Raw genomic sequence first — 20,217 nt, 5'->3', positions numbered from 1 at the left:
CCATACCATTTCACTAAGCTTGATTTTTGTTTTTGTTGGTGTTTTATTTTTCGTTTTGCTGTGTACCAAATGAAAATGGAAGTAAATAGATTGCTGATATATTACTTGAAACCAGCAAGAAGTGATAGGGACAAACGAAAGAAACCAAAGAACCAAATTGAATAATCATGAAATTACATACATATTAGACCTCAAAAAGAAAGACAGTGTGGTATAATCTTGCTTGAGGCTATTGGTCCAACATACGGGCCAGCACATCAAGTGATATTCTTATGATGGTGACAATGAACTTTCAAGAAAGAATTGAAAGTGTATTTGGCTTATTCTTTATAGAAGGTAGAGGTGTGTGAAATGTGTTTTTTTGTAATGGAAAATTAGATAACTAAATTGATATCATTTGGCACTTGAAGAGGTAAGCTTTTGTCATAATGATAATAATAGCCATCACTCTACAGTGCCTATTCTATGACAGCAATATGCCCGGTCCTTAATCCTGCTGGGCAGTGAGGCCGAAACACAGCCAGGCATGACCCTGAGAGGGTTGGGGAAGCCAGAGCCATTCTGTTATGGCCTTGACAATTGGTTTTATTTTGAGAATTAAAGGCTTACAGATTGTCCTCTTAAGAAGACAGAGGAATATGTAATGATTTTGTTTGATTTACTGTATTAAGCCAATGTCATTTGGTGCTTGAAGGAATAAGCTCTTGTTTTAATAATAATAGCCACCACTCTTAAGAATTTGCTTCATGCCAAGCAATGTGTCAGATGTTCTAGCATAAAATAGCTTTAACCTTCCTAGGTAGTTCTTATTATCCCCATTTTACATGTTGAGAAACTGTAGTTTAGGGAGATTATTATCTGCCCAAGAATAATATGTGAGTGGTAGAGCCAAGACTCAAATCCAGTTGCATAAGACCTTGAAGACATACTCTTCATAATCTCAGTCAGAGTCTATTTATATAAGAAATCCCCTTATATGTAACTTATTATTCCCTGACAATACCTGTAAAGGAATCATCTCTGTAATGAGCTTCCTGGTACCATGGGAAGATTCCTATCTCTATCTCTCTTGTTCCACAGAACAATGTTCCTAGCCAGGGAGAGAAGAGCTATTCTGGATCCAGCTAGTCTGAGCCAAGGGAGAAATCATGTTAAAGGAACCCATCCTGAGTAATTCCTTGATGTCACCCACTGAGTCCATCCACCTCTCAGTGACCAGCCTGGCGCTTGTCCACTATACTCAGCTCTTTCCCTGGCAGCTGAAGTCACCCTAAAAAATAGCCTCTGGACCTTGGAAAAAACCTCTCCTGGTGCCTACAGCAAATAAAGTACCAGTGGGGTTGGGAAGAATTGCTCCCTGGGCAACAGTCAGCTCCACTCTACAAAAATGTCAGTTAAGCCCTCTCATTTTCCAAGAATGAGAGGCCAGAAAAACCCCCACAGAAATAATATGCTATTCGTTCTTTTTTCCATAAGTGTCTTTCTCATTTCTGATCTAATGTAAAATGTACTGATTTGTTGTGCCTTGTTTTAGGCTCTAGTGGCAGTTAATATACCCCATGGTAGCGGGGAGTTACACATAAAATCTTCACAGCCCCAATGCCTGAGTATGAATACCTATCACCTTCTCTCCTGGGGTGTAGGGAGACATTAGAAATCTTCCCCACACTGGATGCTGGAAAGTCCTGAGGCTCACCTACATTCCCCACACATTTTAGCAATTCCCTATTGCCTGCCCAACCTCAGTGCAGCCACTAAATTTTTTTACGTGGATTTTTCTTCAAATGAGTTTTAATTCAGTGCTCAATTTATCAGAAACCTGCTCTTTGTTATTTGTCAAAGGAGTCTAGCAAAGATATCTAAGCCATGGGTTAAAAGGCCAAACACCAACTTTAAGATTTAATAGCACCATCATAATCTTCTAAGACATGGACTAATGGGGTGGCAAAGGTTCCATTCCCCACCCCTACTGGAGTTTCACGCCAGAGATGTCTGCACCAATCCTGACACCAGTTGACTCAATATCTCCCCTTTGTTTATAGCATATCTGAACATGAATATCAAAGGGATACATAATAAATTGGAATTTGATAGAAGAGAAACTTCTGATATATGAGATTTCATGATTTCTAGACATAGTCCACCTGAGTGGTAAATGTCAATAACCATATAGTACATATTCAGGAGGTCTCCCTTCCCAGCAAAAGAAGCGTAGAGGATGGCACCTGATATAAAGAAGGCTTGTCTTGTCTCCTCATCCCCTTCCCAACCCAGTAGATGGATCCCTCAACAGAGACTCTGTATCCACTGTTTAGCTACTTTCTGGGTGTAGCCCCACCATCTCTGGGAGGTTTCCCAAAGTGCCCCAGCCCACAGCAGCCTCTTTCTCCAACACCCATCATTTGCATTCCTTGTCAATTAGCCCAGCCTCTACTTATTATGGTAGGCAGAAGAATGAGCTCCCCCAAAATGTCCATACCTTAATCCCTGAGAACAGAGCAAAAGAGACTTTGCAGATGTGATTAAACGTAGGACCTTGAGTTAGAGAGATTATCCTGGATTCTCCAGGAGTTGGACCTAAGGTAATCACAAGGATCCCATCAAGTAAAAGAGAGAAGTATAAGAGGAGGTCAGAGTGATGTGATGTGAGATGCAGTCCACGCTGGGTTTGAAGATAGAGGAAGGGGCCATGAGCCAAGGAACTTGAAAGTCCTTCAGAAGCTGGAAATTGAAAGGAAATGGATTCTTCCCTAGAACCTATAGAAAGGAAAACAGCCCTGCAAACATTTTAGACTCGTGAGACCCATGTTGGATGTGTAACTTCTAACTTACAAAAATGTAAGATAATAAGCATGTGTTGTTTTAAGCCACTAAATCTGTGGTAATTTGTTACAGCAGCAATGGGAAACCAGTATACTTATTCATTATCTTGTATTCTTCTTTCATTATTTCAGATGTGTGGGTCTTGTTTCCCTAAGAGACTACATAGAGTGCTTTTAGTAAATTGGTTTTATTCATTTCCACCTGTTCCTGCATATAGTGAACCTCACTCAGGTTAACTTCATTATTTCACTTCCTCTAGATATGCTGACCCTCTGACAGCAAGAGGCTTCAGGGAGAAACAAATGAGGCATCAGGCCAACCGATTACAAGCAATCTAGCTTAGCTCTCAATAGCCACCAAGAGAATGAACTCTACTATTCCCCTAGTCAAGGAATCCTTTTATAAAATGATGACAGCAAACATAGGAGGAGAGATAACCTGGATTTATTCACATTTCTCAGGTTACACCAGCAGGAGACCAACAGGTAGAATCAAGATGGTCTTCAACATAAAAACTCAGTGTATCTCTTTTATTTGCAATATAAGACCATAGCCATATTATCCCAACCTTTGTCCTCTACTCAAAATGCACTCCAAACCCAATAAAGATGATCTGAAGATCAAGGACCGCTCTACCTGCTTGCCTCATCTGCACACAGCGTTTGTGGACACAATGTCATTAACACAAGAAGAGAGCCTAGTTAGGAAAGCTGGTGGGGGTCTCCCTTCAATAACTCCAGTTAACTAGCCATACTTTTTCTTTGCTTGTTTGGTAACAAAGATATAAATAGTCCTACACTTCTTTCTTTCACCTGCTCCTCATATATTTTAATAAATACACTTTTTTGGTTCATTCTATTTCTACTAATACAGAATATTTCCAAATATGTATAGCCATATAATAATTTTATAACCCCTCTAAACAAATGTATTTTATGTATTTATTATATGTACTCCTTAACATAATATATTTCTCTATGCATAATCAATTGATTTACCTTCCAACCAAATTATTCATTGAATATTTGTTAAAATATTGGCTGGACCTATTTGAAGGTTAGTTTCTTTGTTCATGCCTCTCACTTCAGAGGCATCCTCTGAGGAGAACCTTTCAGAGCTGATTTTCAGGCTCCATCAGAACTATGCATTGGGCTGTATGTGAACTCACCAAGTAGCCACATTGCAAAGCTTCTGCTAACAACTTGCAGAAAGATGGGCATCCAGATAAAGACCAGGAGGTTGTTGCAGATTCATTTTCACAAAGCAGAGAAGAACTTAGTGCTCCCAATTTAGCTGGCATGCTTTCTGTCTCCTTTCAAAAGAAACCAGTACATGTTTTGTTGACAAGGAGACAAGGTCCAGGATATTTGTTCCCTTCTTCTCCTGTCTCTTCTGAAAATCACTTATCCCTCATATTTAGGTAGGGGAACAGTACCTCCAAAGAAGTGTGTCACTCCAAAGAATGACATATCTTTTCTCCTTCATGTTGAACTCCTCTTACATATTATTAGAAGACAATGGTACCTGCCAGGGCAAGCGGAAGAAGCCAAGTAGCAGGTGACCTGGTGTCATTGAAAAGTACTATAAAAACAGCATATTTATAGAATGTCAGAATTAAAATGAAATTTCGGAATCCCTTAATCCCATAAAAGTTTATATATCAGATGTGGAAACAGAGGCCCAAATGATTTTCTCAAAGCCATACCCTTTGGGTTAGGGGTGAGAATTAGAACCCTAACTCCTGACTCCAAGCACTCTTTCCACTAACTCCCTTCCCTTCTCATCTCACCCCCAACTTCCATGGACAAAATAGAACACTCTATAAAATCAACCACAATTTCAGACAAGATGAAGTAATGCATGATGCTAAATATAGGAAGTTAAGTCATTTGGATTTTTGTTTGTTTGAACTCAAGTGTTTTAAAATTTTATCTTATGAATATTGTTATAAATCTGATTTGGATTTTATTCTTTAGCAATTTACTTAAGTGATGCCACCAACATTTATTTTCCTGTTGCAAAAATGTCAATGTTCCCAAATATTGGTCCCGGAATTGTAAATGATTTATGCCAGCTCATTGAGTCTCTCACTACAAATCACATTAGCCCTGAAGCAGGCAGACGTGTCCATCTCTTCCTCTGAGTCAGTGCCTGGATCCAGGGGACCAAATTTTTTACCTGATATGCAGACAGATAAACCATGTTCTGGTATTTCAGGTCCTCAAAAGGAGCCTGGAAAATATAATTAACTAAAGCCAAATACTCTTGCTATTCCCTTGCATATACAACAAAGATAAAATATCTATCTTATTAAACTTTTGAGAGTAAGAAAGATGATATATGCACAGTGTCTGACACATGGATGGAACTTAGTTGATGGTAGTTTTAACATTTACAATATTTTTGCTTTGTTTCAATTTAATATGGTTTTATATGACTTGTCATACTTACTGCACATGCAACATCTTTTAGATAATTCTATATCTAGGTTATTAATAAAACATTGATATCCTCTCAAATGTTTATACAAATGCACCTGTTCTAAAGTCCACAGCAAAATTCCCACTGGGGAATTTCAGCTGTCTCTCACTCTCTTTTTTTGTTGTTGTTGTTCACTTTCATTTCCATATTAAAGGTTTTTATTTTTTAAGGTATTCAATGTGATATCTGGATACATGTATACTTTGCGAAATGATTGCCAACAATCAAGTTAATGAACGTATCATTACCTCACAGTTTCCTTTGTGTGTGTGAGTGTGTGTGTGTGTGTGTGCATGCTTAGAGCTCTTGAGATCTACTCTCTTAGCAAATTTCAATCATATGTTAATTGTAGTCACCGTGCTGTATGTTAGGTCTCCAGGACCTACTCATCTTATAACTGAAAGTTTGTATCCTTTGACTAGTATTTCTCCTTTACCCCCAACCCCAGCCCCAAATAATCACCATTTTACCCTTTGTTACTGAGTTCGACTTGTTTTTTGAGATTCCACATAAAGTGAGATCATGTATTATGTGTCTTTCTGTACCTGGCTGATTTCATGTGGCATAATATCCCCCAAGTTCAGCTATGTTGACACAAATTACATTTCCTTCTTCTGAATAATATTGCTGAATGGAATAATATTCCATTGTGAGTGTGTAATAAACATACACCACAATTTCTTTAAAAATTCATTCATCGCTTGTGTCCTTTCTAGGGACATGGATGAATATGGAAATCATCATTCTCAGCAAACTGACACAAGAACAGAAAATCAAACACTGCATGTTCTTATTCACAGGTGGATGTTGAACAATAAGAACACATGGACACAGGGAGGGGAGCATCACACACTGGGGTCTGTTGGAGGTGAATAGGGGAGGGAAAGTGGTGGGTAGGGAGCTTGGGGATGGATAACATGGGGAGAAATGGCAGATATAGATGACGGGGGGGGGGGATGGAGGCAGCAAACCACATTGCCATGTAGGTACCTATGCAGCAATCCTGCATGTTCTGCACATGTACCCCAGAACCTAAAGTGCAATAAAATATACATTTTTTTAAAAAAAGAAATTAAATCAACAATAACTTTTTTTAAAAAAAGAATGTGGTTACCCTTGCGGGAGAGGGTTATCAACTCGGAGGGGCAAAAAGGAACAATTGGGTGCTAGAAATGTTTTAAATCTTGATGTGGGTAGTGTTAATGTGTACTTATACGTATAAGAGTTCATCAAGCTGTTCATTTAAATTGTGTGCACACTGCTGTGAGTTATATCTCAATAAAAAATAAAGAAGGAACTTTTCTGACCATTAAAAAAATATTCATTCATCAGTGGACACAGGCTGTTTCTGTATCTTGGTTATTGTGAATCTTTCTGTCTCTTTGGCGGTCATTTCTGTACTCCCTCCCCTAGAAGCAGCTTTACTGCACTCTAAAAGTGTCTTAGGAAAATGATCAGAAGCAACTACTTTTCTTGGCATGTTCTCCAGTAAACATGATGATGGAAAACTTTAATTTCTGCCCTTCTTTAAACAGTACTATGGATTTTCAGTTGGGATTTTCTAGTTAGTCTGTTAGCTCCACATTTCTGCCAGGCTGAAGAAAATGTGTGTGTTGTGGGCTGTTGTGTTACTGTTACTGGTGGTGCTGTTGCTACTGCTGTGATTTTGTGGTCGCATCTATATTATAAAGGAAACCTGTTCTTTGTATAGCAGCAATAAATTCAACTTGAGCTCTGAACTCAAGCCTTTAGGTATGACTTTTTTATCACATGGAAATTCACATAAGAATTTTCAACCAGACTTCATCTTTGTTGTTATTTCTAAAGCAAAAAGTACAGGAATGTGATCTAAACGAATGGGAACAAACATTAAGTTAGATATTATCAGAGTGTTGTAAAAATATTTTTTTCCAAACTTAGATTGCTTCAAAACTGACCCTAATTTCCAGATTTTAAAGTTAGGAAATAAGACAGTAAAATCAATAGTCAAATAGTCAACTGACTATTTTAAAATCAGTATTTTTCTTAAAGACTTTCGTTAGACCATGCTCTGTTTAGTACTGAAACTCAGAGAAGTTCCAGAAATAGAGGGACCAAATCTAAGTGATCTACTCAGGGGAAGCTCTAAGCTTCCTTCGGCTCCCTCAGTAAATCAGGGATGGGCTCAGAGAATGGCTTCACATTTTGCACCAGGAGATCCCAGTGTTTAGAGAGAATCCCAGACGAAATCCTTACTTCCCTGCCTCATCTCTGGAAAATTCTACCTGGGAACCGATTTGCTGTGCCAAATAAAATGGGAGGACTCTGGCTGAACAGTTTGCGGATTTCAGAAAACAAAGCAAAATGCGGCTTTGACTAGGTCCAAATTTTCTGCAAGCTACCTTGTGAAACTGGTGAATTTGCAAGAATAAATTTTCATTCATTTAACTTTGGCGGAGCATCTACTAGGATGCCTGGCATGGTGCTAATTGCTGGAGAAAATCACTTTAAAACAAAACTAAAAAAAAAAAAAACTTTCTGCCCCCAGCAAGTCGCCACACACTGCCTACAAACTCAAGGAGTGCTTGAGAGGTGAATTAATGACAATCCCTCCGGTCCTAAAGAGAGGGCCTTTCAGCCTTCAAACTGCTCAGGGGTACACTAGCGCCTTCTGGACGCAGGCTCTGGTTAGCCCCCACGGCACCAGCCTTTCTTTGATTTATAACTGCCAAAGATTTGATAGTGGGGAGTGCGTGTCTATTCTGAGAGCTGAAGGCACACACGCGACAGTCAGGAGAAGAATTGCGATCCCGCAAAGTGACATGACCACAAAATCTGACTACAGTCTTCCATTTTGGGGTCACTGTGGCAAGGGCGAAAGCTATGAGCTCCCTCTTTAGGAAAACACATCATAGACACACACACTTACAAACGGTTTCAAGAGGACACACACTTTGAGTTCTGGTGTACATGTGCAGATCTTGCAGGATTGTTACATAGGTATACACATGCCATGATGGTGTGCTGTCTCCATCCGCTACCCACACCCACCCACCCCTCACCTACATTAGGTATTTCTCCTAATGTTATCCCTCCCCAACCTCCCCACCCCCTGCTATCGCTCCCCTATCCCCTATCCCCCAACAGACCCCAGTATGTGATGTTGCCCTCCCTTTAGGTTAGAAACCTCTAGTCTTGGAAAAAGTCATTTCCGCTGAAGTATGTGGTAGCTGAGCGCAAACACTCTCCTGTTACAGGCCGGGTGACAGCGGCCCAAGCACTACACCCCACTTAGTGCTCGCACTGCGGCCTTCGCAACTCTTCGCAGAGCTCTGCACCGAAAACCCAGGCCAGGGCTCGGAGCCCAAACTGCTGAAAAGCTCCAAGGCTCCGGACTGGGTCTTAGCAGTAGCTAGCTGTCTTCCTTCAGAATCCAGGGCTCACAGTACCCAAGATCCGCAGTCCCGGGCCCTGCTCCGCGCGCAGCTCGCCTTTCCGCGCTTTGCGCCTGACGCGCGCCGGTGAGCCCCAGTTCCAGTCCCGGGTCCTCCGGCCGCCCTGCCAGCGGGGCCTGAGGAGAGCGAGTCTCAGACACGCCGTCTCCAGCCCCAGGTGTTATTCCCTCGCAGTAGTTAAGAAGGAAGAGATTCAATTAAGGGCATCTTGGAAGTTAGGCGTTGCCGCTACCTCCTTGACCACCGAGACCATCAACCCCCGAAGGAGAGATGTACCGCGAGACAGGGGTGTGGTCCTAGGAAATGTCGAAGCTTCTGGGGACTGAGGACGAGGGTGCGGACTCGACCCGGGAGTACCTGGAGTTCCGTGACTCGCGCCACTCACCCTACACTTAAGGGCTAATTTCTGCTCTGCTTCAAAGAACCTCAAGCCAGGGTCCTTGCCTCCCCCGACAGCCCCGGGATGCCGTTACTGCTCTCACCGCACAGGCAGCGCCCGGACCAGCTGCTGCAGATCGCGCGCTGCGCGCTCACACCGGGAGATCGTGGGGACGCTGAAAAGCTTCGTTCTCGCCACTCTGGACGCTGTGGGAAGGTGCCACAATCAAGACCACTGCCGCTCGGGGCGCGCCGGGAGCTGAACGCTCAGGCGGAGTGGTCGAAACCCGTTTGTGCGGGGTGTGAGTGTTGTCGAGGTCACGTGTAATTGGGTGTGATGTGAAAGTGTGTGTAGATTTGATCCAAGCAGGTCATCGTCGTGCGGGTGTGTGAATACTACTGCCCAAGAGACTCGGAAGCAGGCTTGGAACACGTCTAAATGAACCCCTAAGGATACTCTTGTGCGCCATCATCTGTTTTTTTGTATCTGTGATTCAGAATGGGCACATCTTGGTAGACAGTAATGCGTTTGCGTGTGTGTAAACGAGTGTGAGCGGAAGTGACTATGTGCGCTTCGGTTTAGGCAGGGACCCCACAGCATGGTCAAGCCTGCCTGCTCCTTAGTGGAGGACTGAAGTGGGGTGGGGTGGGGGCGAGGGGTACAGGGCCGGAATAGAATGTCGCTGGGACATCTTGGCAAACGGCAGCCGGAAGCAAAGGGGCAGCTGTACAAACGGCTCAGGCAGGTGTTGGATGGCAGGGTAGGAAGGGGGAGGACCAGAGGTCTGGATGGAGACTTATGCACCTGTCCCTTGCAACTCACCCCTCAGGCCCAGCTAGTCACTGGCCCCCTCCTCACACATGTAATGGATCTAAACAGTACCCCGGGACAGCCCACCGTGAGTTGACAGTCCGGAGAGATGGGGATTCGCGAAGTATCCATGGAGATCTTAGGGAATCCCCTAAGCGGACCAGGAAACTCTTGTAGATCCCTGCCTAGCTGGGGCCCAGGCACTGGGCTATTTCTGACAACATTCCTTCAAGATGAGACTATGGTCCCCATTTAAAGATGAGTACATTAAGCCTATGTGAAGTTACTTGCCCATGATCACACAATCCGGAATTGGCTCAACTGGAACTGAATTCCCGTCTAACAAACTTCTTGGTCTCAGCTCCATCTCTTGTTTCCCACGAGCCCTGGCCCTCTGTGGGTGATACCAGCTACTAGAGTCAGCCTGGTTGGGCCCAGACTCCACCCTTAGGGGTATTAACTTTCAAGTCTCACTTGGGCAGGGTTCTGGGGTCAGAGTTGGGAGAGTCCCTGCAATCCTGGACCCTTCCCGCCAAATCACACAACCAGGGGTGGAGTGGGGCGCGAGTTCAAAACCAAGCCCGACAGAGAGATGAAATTCACCATGACGTCAAACTGCCCTCAAATTCCCGCTCACTTTAAGGGCGTTTCTCGTTGATTCCCCACCATCCCCTTTCCGTCCTCCCCACCATCCCCTTTCCGTCCTCCCCACCCCTCACTTCCATCAATGACCTCAATGCAAATACAAGTGGGATCGTCCTGCTGGATCCGACAGGTTCTGGAAGCATGAGGGTGACGCAACCCAACTTGGGCAAAGGACCCCTCCGCCCATTGGTTGCTGTGTACTGGCGGAACCCTCCCGATCCACAGCGATGGGAATAAGAACGGTCGCTGGCGCTGAGAGGCATCAGAGCCACTCACTGCTCAGTCCAACTGTCGCCGCCGCTTCCACAGGGCTCTGACTGGACGCCGCCGCCGCCGCCGCCACTGCCTCCGATCCAAGCCACCTCCCGCCAGGTCAGCCCCGAGATTCTAGCTCAGGTGTGTATCTCTCTCTCTCCCTCTCCCTCCATAAGTCAATTTCTCTCTCCCTCTCCTCCTTTCTCTCTCTCTCTCCATTAGTCTCTTCATCAGACAGTCTCTGTTAGTCTGCGATTTCTACCAGGCTCCTGCCCTAGGTGGGATCGGACAGTCTCAGTCCCCGGGCTCGCTCTTCCTGCTCAGCTGCGGACTCCAGCCTTATTCTCTCCCCCTGCACACAGGCTTGGGCCGGTCTTGGGACATTCAGGCTCCCCAGGGACCGTGCACAGGGCAGGACGTAAGAGTAACTTTCCGCAGACGGTGCGTTCAGGAATCGAGTCTGGCGCCTAGCAGTCCCAGGGAAATTCGTTCAGAACCTGAAACAGCGCGAACGGGTGGCAAAAGCGCACGACGACTGAGGGACAAGCAGCCCTAAACTGCAACAGGCTCCTGGGAGCAAAGAGAGAAAGTCTTAGGTCCCAATTTAAAAGTTAAATTTGGTTACTGCAGGGGACTGAGGTGCCAGCAGGCGGAGCGGCGGAGCGGCTGAGCACTAAAACGGATTCTTCTATTTCTCAGGTTCCAATTGCAGAGATAATCCCTCTCCGCAGATCTCCCCGGTCTCTCCCACCCAGGTGTATGCAAAAGCCCCACAAGAGGACAGCTCTGGGTTTCCTTATGAGAGCAGCTTCTGTGACAGGGGCTTGGGAGTGTGTCCTCCACAGAGAGCTGGCTAATAGGTCTATATGCACGTGTGTCGCTTTGGGGAGAAGGGTAAGACTGAGACCTCTCCCATTCAGCTCTCACGCTAGGGTTGCTCCTCCAGCTCCGTCAAACTGTGCATGCTACAGGCCCATTGAACCTCCCAGAAGTCCACTGTGCTGATGAGGAAACAAAAGAAATATGATGACCAGTCTGAAGCCTCAAAGCCAGGGTGTTAGAGGCAAGATAGAAAAGCAGGATAGGAGCCAAGGTCTGTGGGCTCCTAGAATTTTGAACTGGCGCAGGTGGTTTACCTCATTCTTCCCTTGCAGAGAGGTGTCATGGGCTTCCAAAAGTTCTCCCCCTTCTTGGCTCTCGGCATCTTGGTGCTGTTCCAGGCAGGCAGCCTCCAGGCAGCACCATCCAGGTAAGACAGCCTGAAGCCAGAAGCACAATGGAATCAGACAATTCCGTGCCTCTTAAGTGTGATATGCTGAATGCTTAAAAACCAACAGGGGGGCAGGGTAATATATATATTCACGCACATACATAATTTTTTCTGATATAAAAATGTATGTTACACAATTTATAAGTAGTAATCAATATTTAGAAAATACTCTTTATTATAAATTTCATATAGCCCATTGAGTCTCACAAAATGCTTTTGTTGCTTTTTTCCAAACTTTTGGATGTGTAGCCATCCTATTTACCATATTCAGCCAGATTTGAGAAATGAATTGCATACTATTGCCAATAAATTTGTTATTGTTAAATCTGATATTTTACCTGTTGATCTATTTCTCACCCGCATATAAATTTATTAAACTAAAACTGTTTTCAAGTTCAGCACTAACTGTAAGTTTTAGCATTTAATTTTTAATAATAGCTGCACTCAGCTTTGCAAAATTCTTGAAAATTTAACCATCAGCTTTGACAAGTCTATACAAACTAGCTCCAGCACACCACTGCTTGGAGGCCACTCCAGTGCCTGGGTCCTGGGGAGGACACTGGCCTCGTGCCCTCTCCCGGGGACTCCCAGTGGTCACATCCTCAGGGGAAGAAGCAAAGACCAGGAAGCCCGGCTGCTTATCCTGGGGAGGTGCAGGCAGGGGCTCACAGCCTGCACTGTTTGCTTCCCTTCCACAGGTCTGCCCTGGAGAGAAGCCCAGACCTAGCCACACTCAGTGAGGAGAAAGGGCGCCTCCTTCTGGCTGCACTACAGGACTATGTGCAGCTGAAGACCAGTGAGCTGCAGCAGGAGCAGGAGACAAAGGGCTCCAGGTGAGGCTCCCCAAGTGCCCAGCACAGGGCCTCCCCTTCCCCCAGCATACCCAGGAAGGCAGATCCCAAGAGACAGGAAAGAAAGCACTGACCAGAAATCCAACAGGCTGTGTTGTTCACTGAGACCTGGGCCCAGCTGTTCTCAAGCTCCAAGGGAGATAGAGGTCCCAGTGCAGCTGGAGGAACTGTGGTTAGACACATTAAAAAGCTCCATTTCTGAAAGTTCTTAGGAAATGAAATGGGGAGGTGTGAAATTGCTCACTGTAGGACTTGCTCTTGCAACACTGGGAGACTTCCCAGTATTGGGATGAGTTAAGACTGGTGAGGGTGAAGTCAGGTATAGACATAGTATATCTCAGGAGATTTTAGAAATTTGGATCCATCTTGTTAATCTGCATATGACATCCTTTCATACCTACAAGGAGCCTTCATTTTACATTTGCAAGGTGAAGGTGAGGCCCTTGCAGGGGATGGGGACAGGTAGAGCAGTGTCTGAGGTAGGTTTGAGCCTTTAAATGTGTGGTATCTGTGGAAATGTGCATGTTGTCAGGACGCCAGGGAGAGTACCCTTCCCCAGATCCACATCCCTGTGCACCTTGAGCCTGAGCAGAGATCAGCCCCAGGCACTGCCCAGGCAGAGGCATGTGTGCCCCTGCATCTGCCCTGAGAACCCCTCTGTCAAGCATGAAGGACTGAACAGCATGTAGAATGCCAGAAAAGATTATGCTTCCCCATCCAGTCCTTCCCTGCACTGCCCTGGCCCACTGAACCTATGAGCTCTCCTGATGAAGGAAAAGCAAGCTGCCCTCCTGCGTGCCCCTCCTGCTCCTACTCAGAGTCCCCTGCCTGGTCTAATCTTCTAAGTGACTCCCCATGGGGGCAGGTTTGTGGTACTGTCTGGCATGTTTTCTTCCCTGCAGCCCCAGATCTAAGCGGTGCAGTAAGCTGAGTACTTGCATGCTGAGCACATACTCGCAGAACTTCAGCAAGTTTCACACATTCCCCAAAACTGCAGTTGGGCCTGGAGCACCTGGCAAGAAAAGGGATGTGTACAACAGCTTGGAGAGAGACCATCACCCTCACGTTGGCATGCCCCAGGATCCCAACTAAACTCCTCCCTCTCCTTTCTAATTTTCCTTCTCGCTTTCTTCCTATAACTTGATGCATGTGGTTTGGTTCCTCTCTGGTGGCTCTTTTGGCTGGTATTAGTGGCTTTCCTTGAGGTAGAGGATGTCTCAAACTTCAGATGGGAGGAAAGAAAGCAGGACTCACAGGCTGGAAGAGAATCACCCAGGAAAACATCAGAAAATGAGGGCTGCTTTGAGTCCCCCAGAGATTTCATGAGAGCTCCTCTGTCCTGCTTCTGAATGTGTTGATCATTTGAGGAATAAAATGATTTTTCCAAAAAGATCTGAGCTGTGGTAATCATTACTCTGGTGTATGTCCCAGGCTTTATAGTGTCTAAGACCTGTCCTTAGAAATAGCCTTAACCCTGGGGTAGCTGGACACAGGATATGGTGGGTGGTTCCTCTAACCAAGCTCAAGCAGCAAGAGCAGGAGTCCTGGGGAGCAGGTAAGCACCTCTAGGACTTGATGCTGCACATTCGGCTCCTCTTCCAGGTAAGACTGAAGAATTTTTTATTTTCCTAAGAAGGGGTAGTTGGTGCCCATGACTGGGGTATCAATTTTATAGTCCTTGTGAATAGGGCTGGGTGTGGGGCCATAATGCACTCCAGTCTCATAAGCCTCTGCTTTGATTTTTAGTTAGTTTATACAGGAAAGATTGGCTGTTACTGCTCCATATTCCATAGCCAGTAATCCAGAGTCATCTTTTGGTTTTCTGACACCCCTGGGAATATCTATGGGGAGTGATCATGGCATTTTTCCTAATGGCCTTGTGATTTTCTGCTCTGATAGTTGTATTTAGGAGAAACACTTAAAGTTAATTAGTGCCTTTCAGAACAGCAACTTTACCATGAAGGTCCCATGGGGCCGACTCCTCTCCCAGCCTCTCGGTCACAGGTCTTCTCTTATTTCTCATCCTGTAAATCAGAACCACTGCCCAGAAGAGAACCTGTGACACTGCCACCTGTGTTACTCATCGGCTGGCAGGCTTGCTGAGCAGATCTGGGGGCATGGTGAAGAACAACTTCGTGCCCACCAATGTGGGTTCTGAAGCCTTCGGCAGGCGCCGCAGGAACCTTCAAGCCTGAGCAGCTAAATGACTCAAGAAGGTGAATGCCCTTGTATTATGGGATGGGAAGATCAATGACTGGTTATTATAGGGGTGTAGTTCACACTCTAAACCTCCCTGAGACCATGTGGTTTAAAAAATCCATAAGGGAAGGTACCCACACCAGTGTCTGGAAAAAGAACACTGAGTTCCAATAGCTAAAACGCTAGAATTTGGATTCATCTCTCTCTTTTTTCAGTCTCCCCTTGTAACCCTGAGATCATCGGACCAAGAAAGATAGATCCTGTTTATTTAAAACACTACTTTTTGCCATTATAATTGTGATTATTCTAGCATTTGCATATGAAAGGTAATGACACTATCATTTTAGAGTATACATTACTATGTCATGTACTTCCAAATTAAGTGCACAGACTTGAGTTAAAAAACTGTATTTGCCCTTTGCTAGCTATATGATCATGACTCTCTCCTAGCCTTAGTTTCTCCATCTGTAAATTGAGGGCTACAATAGTACCTACCTCCAAGCCTTACCATAAACAGTAAGTGAGATAATAGATGTTGAGTCTGACAATTAACCAGTAACTAAATTCTAGCTGTTATTTTCTTCCTCCTAGATTACAATGAAGCTGAACTTTTTAATGTGTAATAAAAACAATTTGTAGAAAAGCCTCCGTGGAAGACATACATATTGGCATCCTTATTGATACTGAAAACTATCTTCTTAGTTTGAAAGGAACTATTGCTAAATGCAGAACAAGCTCAATGCAGTTACCTATTGTGCATCTTTTTAAATAGTTGATTATGTAAAACCATAAATCTGACAGCATGTCTCATTGGCTTATTTGGCCTATCTAGGCCCTGTCAGCCATCCTGTTGACACTGGTGGCTCTGCTAAACCTCAGGAGGACATGAAATCACTTCCTTTTGGGCATCTGGGGACATAATGCTGTACCTTGACGAAACTATTTGTTTAAAGAAATGTCAATGCTGACATTTGTAAACTCTATCAAAATTAAAAATGTATTTTCAATGGACTCTCTGCTGCTGTTTGTGCTGTTTTTCCCAGGTAGAGCTTCAGGGGCCTGTGAGCACTTTGTTGACCAAGCTGACTCACTTGGCACAAAGAAAACATGCCTGTGATGGACCCCTAGTGTCTTGTACCCTCAGTTTCAAGTGAAGCATCCCTACTGGAATTGGAGTTCTGTGCATGTCAAAGAGAACACTTGATATTTATTTTCAGAGAGTGCCCTGGTCTCCAGCCTCAGAGGTTACCCATGCACTCCTCTTTCATGCATGTTTGCCTTTACCCATCCCTGACTTTTCTCCCCATAAGGACCCCTTCGCCCACTCCTTAACCTCCTTTAGAAACAATGGCTCAGACCCTAAATAGTGATCACAGACTGGCCAACCTAGAAAGGTCATCAATGCCATTCAAGGTGATCTCCCTTTCTTTCCTCTCATCACTACTCCCATTACCTGCCTGGCCTCATCTCTTACTCTCCTACACGCTAGCCCTCTTACTTATTTATTTATATTTTTATTTTTGAGATGGAGTCTCGCTCTGTCACCAGGCATGCACCACCATGCCCAGCTAATTTTTGTATTTTTCGAAGAGACGAGGTTTCACCATGTTGGCCAATCTCTTGACTTCATGCTCCGCCCATATCAGCCTCCCAAAGTGCTGGGATTACAGGCATGAGCCACCATGCACAGCTCCCCTCTTACTATTCCTCAACTTCTATCTCCCATCATTCAACCACCACTCATACTCTGTGAAGAACACTCTTCATCCACTGCCCTCATCTCCTCCAATTATTTCTCACATGTCACCTGTCCTGACCATTCTTTCTAAAACTGTACCTCACCCCAGCTAACGACACACCCTAGCCCTCTTCTCTGCTTAGTATTTTTTTTTTTTTTTTTGAGATGGAGTTTCGCTCTTGTTACCCAGGCTGGAGTGCAATGGCGCGATCTCGGCTCACTGCAACCTCCGCCTCCTGGGTTCAGGCAATTCTCCTGCCTCAGCCTCCCAAGTAGCTGGGATTACAGACATGCGCCACCGTGCCCAGCTAATTTTTTGTATTTTTAGTAGAAACAGAATTTCACCATGTTGACCAGGATGGTCTCAATCTCTTGACCTCATGATCCACCCACCTTGGCCTCCCAAATCTGCTTAGTATTTTTATCCTTACCACTTATTACCTTCTACCATACTAGATGTTTTGGAATTAGATCCCTGTGCATGTCAAAGAGAACAACTGATATTTATTTTCAGAGGGTGCCCTGGTCTCCAGCCTAAGAGGTTATCCATGCATCCTCCTTCATGCAGGTTTGCCTTTACCCATCCTGCCTTTCCTCCCCATAAGGACCCTTATCTAATCCTAACTTCCCCTCAAAGGACCTGTTGGCAATAAACAAATTTTACATCTTCATATTTGAGGTTATAGCCTCTTTTTCATTCTGGAAGTAGTGTAATAGTATTCTCTTTTCTTTTTCTTTATTCACTTAAACAATTTTTATTTTATTGAACTTCCCAAAGTTTATTTATTTATTTAACTTCACTTTATTTCTGGTTTCCAGTTTACTAATTTCTTCCACACTCTTTACCCAATTATTGTTCAAAATTTTGTTTAGCTGCTGATATGGTTTGGCTTTGTGTCCCCACCCAAATCTCATCTTGAATTGTAATCCCATAATGGTATAATAAGCTAAGACTTTGGGGAACTGTTGGAAAGGCACAATTGGGTTTTGAAATGTGAGGACATGAGATTTGGGAGGGGCCAGGGATGGAATAATATGGTATGGCTGTGTCCCTACCCGAATCTCATCTTGAATTGTAATCCCGTAATCCCCACACATTGTGGGAGGGACCTGGTAGGAGGTAATTGAATTATGGGGGCAGTTACCTCCATGCTGTTCTTGTGACAGTGAGTTCTCATGAGATCTGATGCCATCCTGATCCAAGTCTTCATCATGTCTTACCTGTATTATTAGAGTAAGCTCTCAACTGATCCCCCTGTTTTTACACTTTTTGCTATATGAACTACTCTGGAGTGATTCTTTTATATCATAAGTCATATCGTTTCTATTCTCTGCTCAAAACCTTTCAAACCTTCCCCATTCCACTGAGTAAAAGTTTCTTATGATAATCTAAGAAGCACTTCCGGATCTGACTTCACCATCATTTATTTGCCCTCTCTTCTTGTCAGCTAACCCATTGCTTGCTCTAATTCCAGCTTCCTGAAAGTCTTTGCACTTAGTATTTTCTGGGCCTGGAACATTGTTTCCTAAATATCTTCATAACTGAATCCCTCATTTCCTTCAGAACTCTACCAAAACTTCAGTTTCTCAAAGAAGGCTTTTCTGACCACCCTATACAAAACAGCATTTCTTCTCTATTCACTGTCTACCCCCTGTATCAAGATTTATTGTTATTCATAGAACTTATTACTTCTAAAATATTATATACAAATACATTGGTTTTTCTTTTTGCCGGTGTCCTTCCTCTGGCATGTAACTCTATGAGGGAAGTTACATATATCTTGGGCTATACCTCTAGAGCCTAGAAAAATTCATAGAGCAATTAGTTCCTCAATAAATATTTGTTAAGTTAAAAAGTAAATTATGAAACTATATAATTTTGTTCTCTGAGTTAATCTTTAACAATATGCCATGCTTTGAGACATAAAGTTCTCATTTTTAAGTTACTCTATAATTTTTATTTTGACTTCCACTTTGACTCAAGAATTATTTAGAATATTTAAAATTTTTAAATAGCATTTAGAATTATACTTTAGTTATTCAGTTCCAAGTATTTTGCACTGGGGTTTGATAAAGTAATCTCTATAACTTTTTACTTGGGAAATATATTGAGATATTCTTTTTGTTGGTGGTGGTGGTGGTGTGTGTGTGTGTGTGTGTGTGTGTGTTTTAGATAGGGTTTCAATCTATTGCCCACCCCAGAGTGCAATGGTGTCATCATGGCTCACTGTAGCCTATCATCACGGCTCACTGCAGCCCTGACTTCTTGGGCTCAAATGATCCTCCTGCCTCAGCCTCCCAAGTAGCTGAGATTACAGGCATGAAGCACTGTGTCCAGTGAGATTTCCTATAATTCTTATAATGTGACTTTTTCCTGTAAATGTTTTAAAGATACAATGAAAAAGTATGTTCCCTGTAGTAACATCTATATCTATCTACATATATATGTAATTAAAGTAATTAATTATATTATTTATAATGTTATTTTTGCCTAGGTAGTTGATCTTAAAAAAACTGGAGAAGGTAATAAAGTTTCCAAGTAGTATTTTGTTTCTGTGAACTATCCCTTGCATTTAAAAAATTTTTATATCACATATTCTCATTTCCTCTTACTTTTAAAGTCAACTATCATAGGTAAAAATTAAATAACATAAAATTATATTTTTAATTATATTTCAATGAGTTTTGCAAAAAATGTGTATCATATAGTCTATGTAGCTATCACCACAAGAAAAGTATCAAATATTTCCATTGTTCAAGAATATTCCTCATGCCACTTTGAAGTCAATGTCTCCTAAACCTCTGATCTCTGAAATCACTGACCTGATTTCTTATCACTTTCTATCACTATGGAGTAACTTTTACATAGATAGATAGAAAGATGGATTAGTTAGGTAGATTATAGACAGATAGATACATATATACATACATAGATAAATAGAATGTATTCTCTTGTATCTAGCTCCTTTCACTCACATAATGTTCATGAGACTTATTTATATTGTTGCATATATCATTATATAATTACTTGCTGGATTAACCAGGTACCAATTCTCAAGGATTTGAAGAAGAGAGTTAAGTAGTATTTCACTGTTAGATGAATACTCAAAATGTTCCTACATTTGTTGGATGAATACTTAAAACATTTCTAGGTTTGGTTTATTATAAATGATACTCTTATGAGCATTTATGTACTAGTCTTTCTAGTTGAGTTCTCTTGGATAAATATCTAGAAGTAGTATGGTAAACATGCTTATAACTAAACTGTTTTCAAATGGCTATGCCATTTTACCCTCCCAGTAGAATCATGTGATCATTCAACTTGCTCTACA

General features: G+C 43.2%; 2 protein-coding genes across 3 annotated transcripts in view; one reads left to right on the top strand and one right to left on the bottom strand.

Moving 5' to 3' along the window:
* CALCB (calcitonin related polypeptide beta) overlaps positions 1 to 9,394 on the bottom strand; it is a 183,891-nt gene extending 174,497 nt beyond the window's left edge. Inside the window, exon 1 of the mRNA XM_035265913.3 lies at positions 9,221 to 9,394. The gene's annotated coding sequence lies outside the window, so the exon portion shown is untranslated. The remainder of the gene's footprint in view (positions 1 to 9,220) is intronic.
* Positions 9,395 to 10,833: 1,439 nt separating this feature from the next.
* Positions 10,834 to 14,338, top strand: CALCA (calcitonin-related polypeptide alpha). Of its 2 annotated transcripts, none has more exons than XM_009007720.4 (4): positions 10,834 to 10,944; positions 11,982 to 12,076; positions 12,796 to 12,930; positions 13,851 to 14,338. In XM_009007720.4, exons 2-4 carry the CDS (start codon positions 11,991 to 11,993, stop codon positions 14,038 to 14,040), a joined length of 411 nt encoding a protein of 136 aa, XP_009005968.1. In that variant the 5' UTR covers positions 10,834 to 10,944; positions 11,982 to 11,990; the 3' UTR covers positions 14,041 to 14,338. The 2 variants fall into 2 exon arrangements, with proteins under 2 accessions (XP_009005968.1, XP_002755041.2); XM_002754995.7 differs by having other exon boundaries at positions 10,834 to 10,968.
* Positions 14,339 to 20,217: the final 5,879 nt, after the last annotated feature.

Source organism: Callithrix jacchus, chromosome 10 (genome assembly GCF_049354715.1).
Source record: "Callithrix jacchus isolate 240 chromosome 10, calJac240_pri, whole genome shotgun sequence".
NCBI classification, from domain to species: domain Eukaryota; kingdom Metazoa; phylum Chordata; class Mammalia; order Primates; family Cebidae; genus Callithrix; species Callithrix jacchus.
The sequence above is the reverse complement of the archived record's forward strand: the minus strand, read 5'-3'. Positions and strand labels throughout refer to the sequence as shown.

Bases quoted from the DNA above. Each gene is read 5' to 3' on its own strand.
- CALCA (XM_009007720.4), top strand. From the start codon at position 11,991: ATGGGCTTCCAAAAGTTCTCCCCCTTCTTGGCTCTCGGCATCTTGGTG. The intron at 12,077-12,795 runs GTAAGACAGCCT...TCCCTTCCACAG, and splicing joins CTCCAGGCAGCACCATCCAG to GTCTGCCCTGGAGAGAAGCC. The intron at 12,931-13,850 runs GTGAGGCTCCCC...TCTTCCCTGCAG, and splicing joins CAGGAGACAAAGGGCTCCAG to CCCCAGATCTAAGCGGTGCA.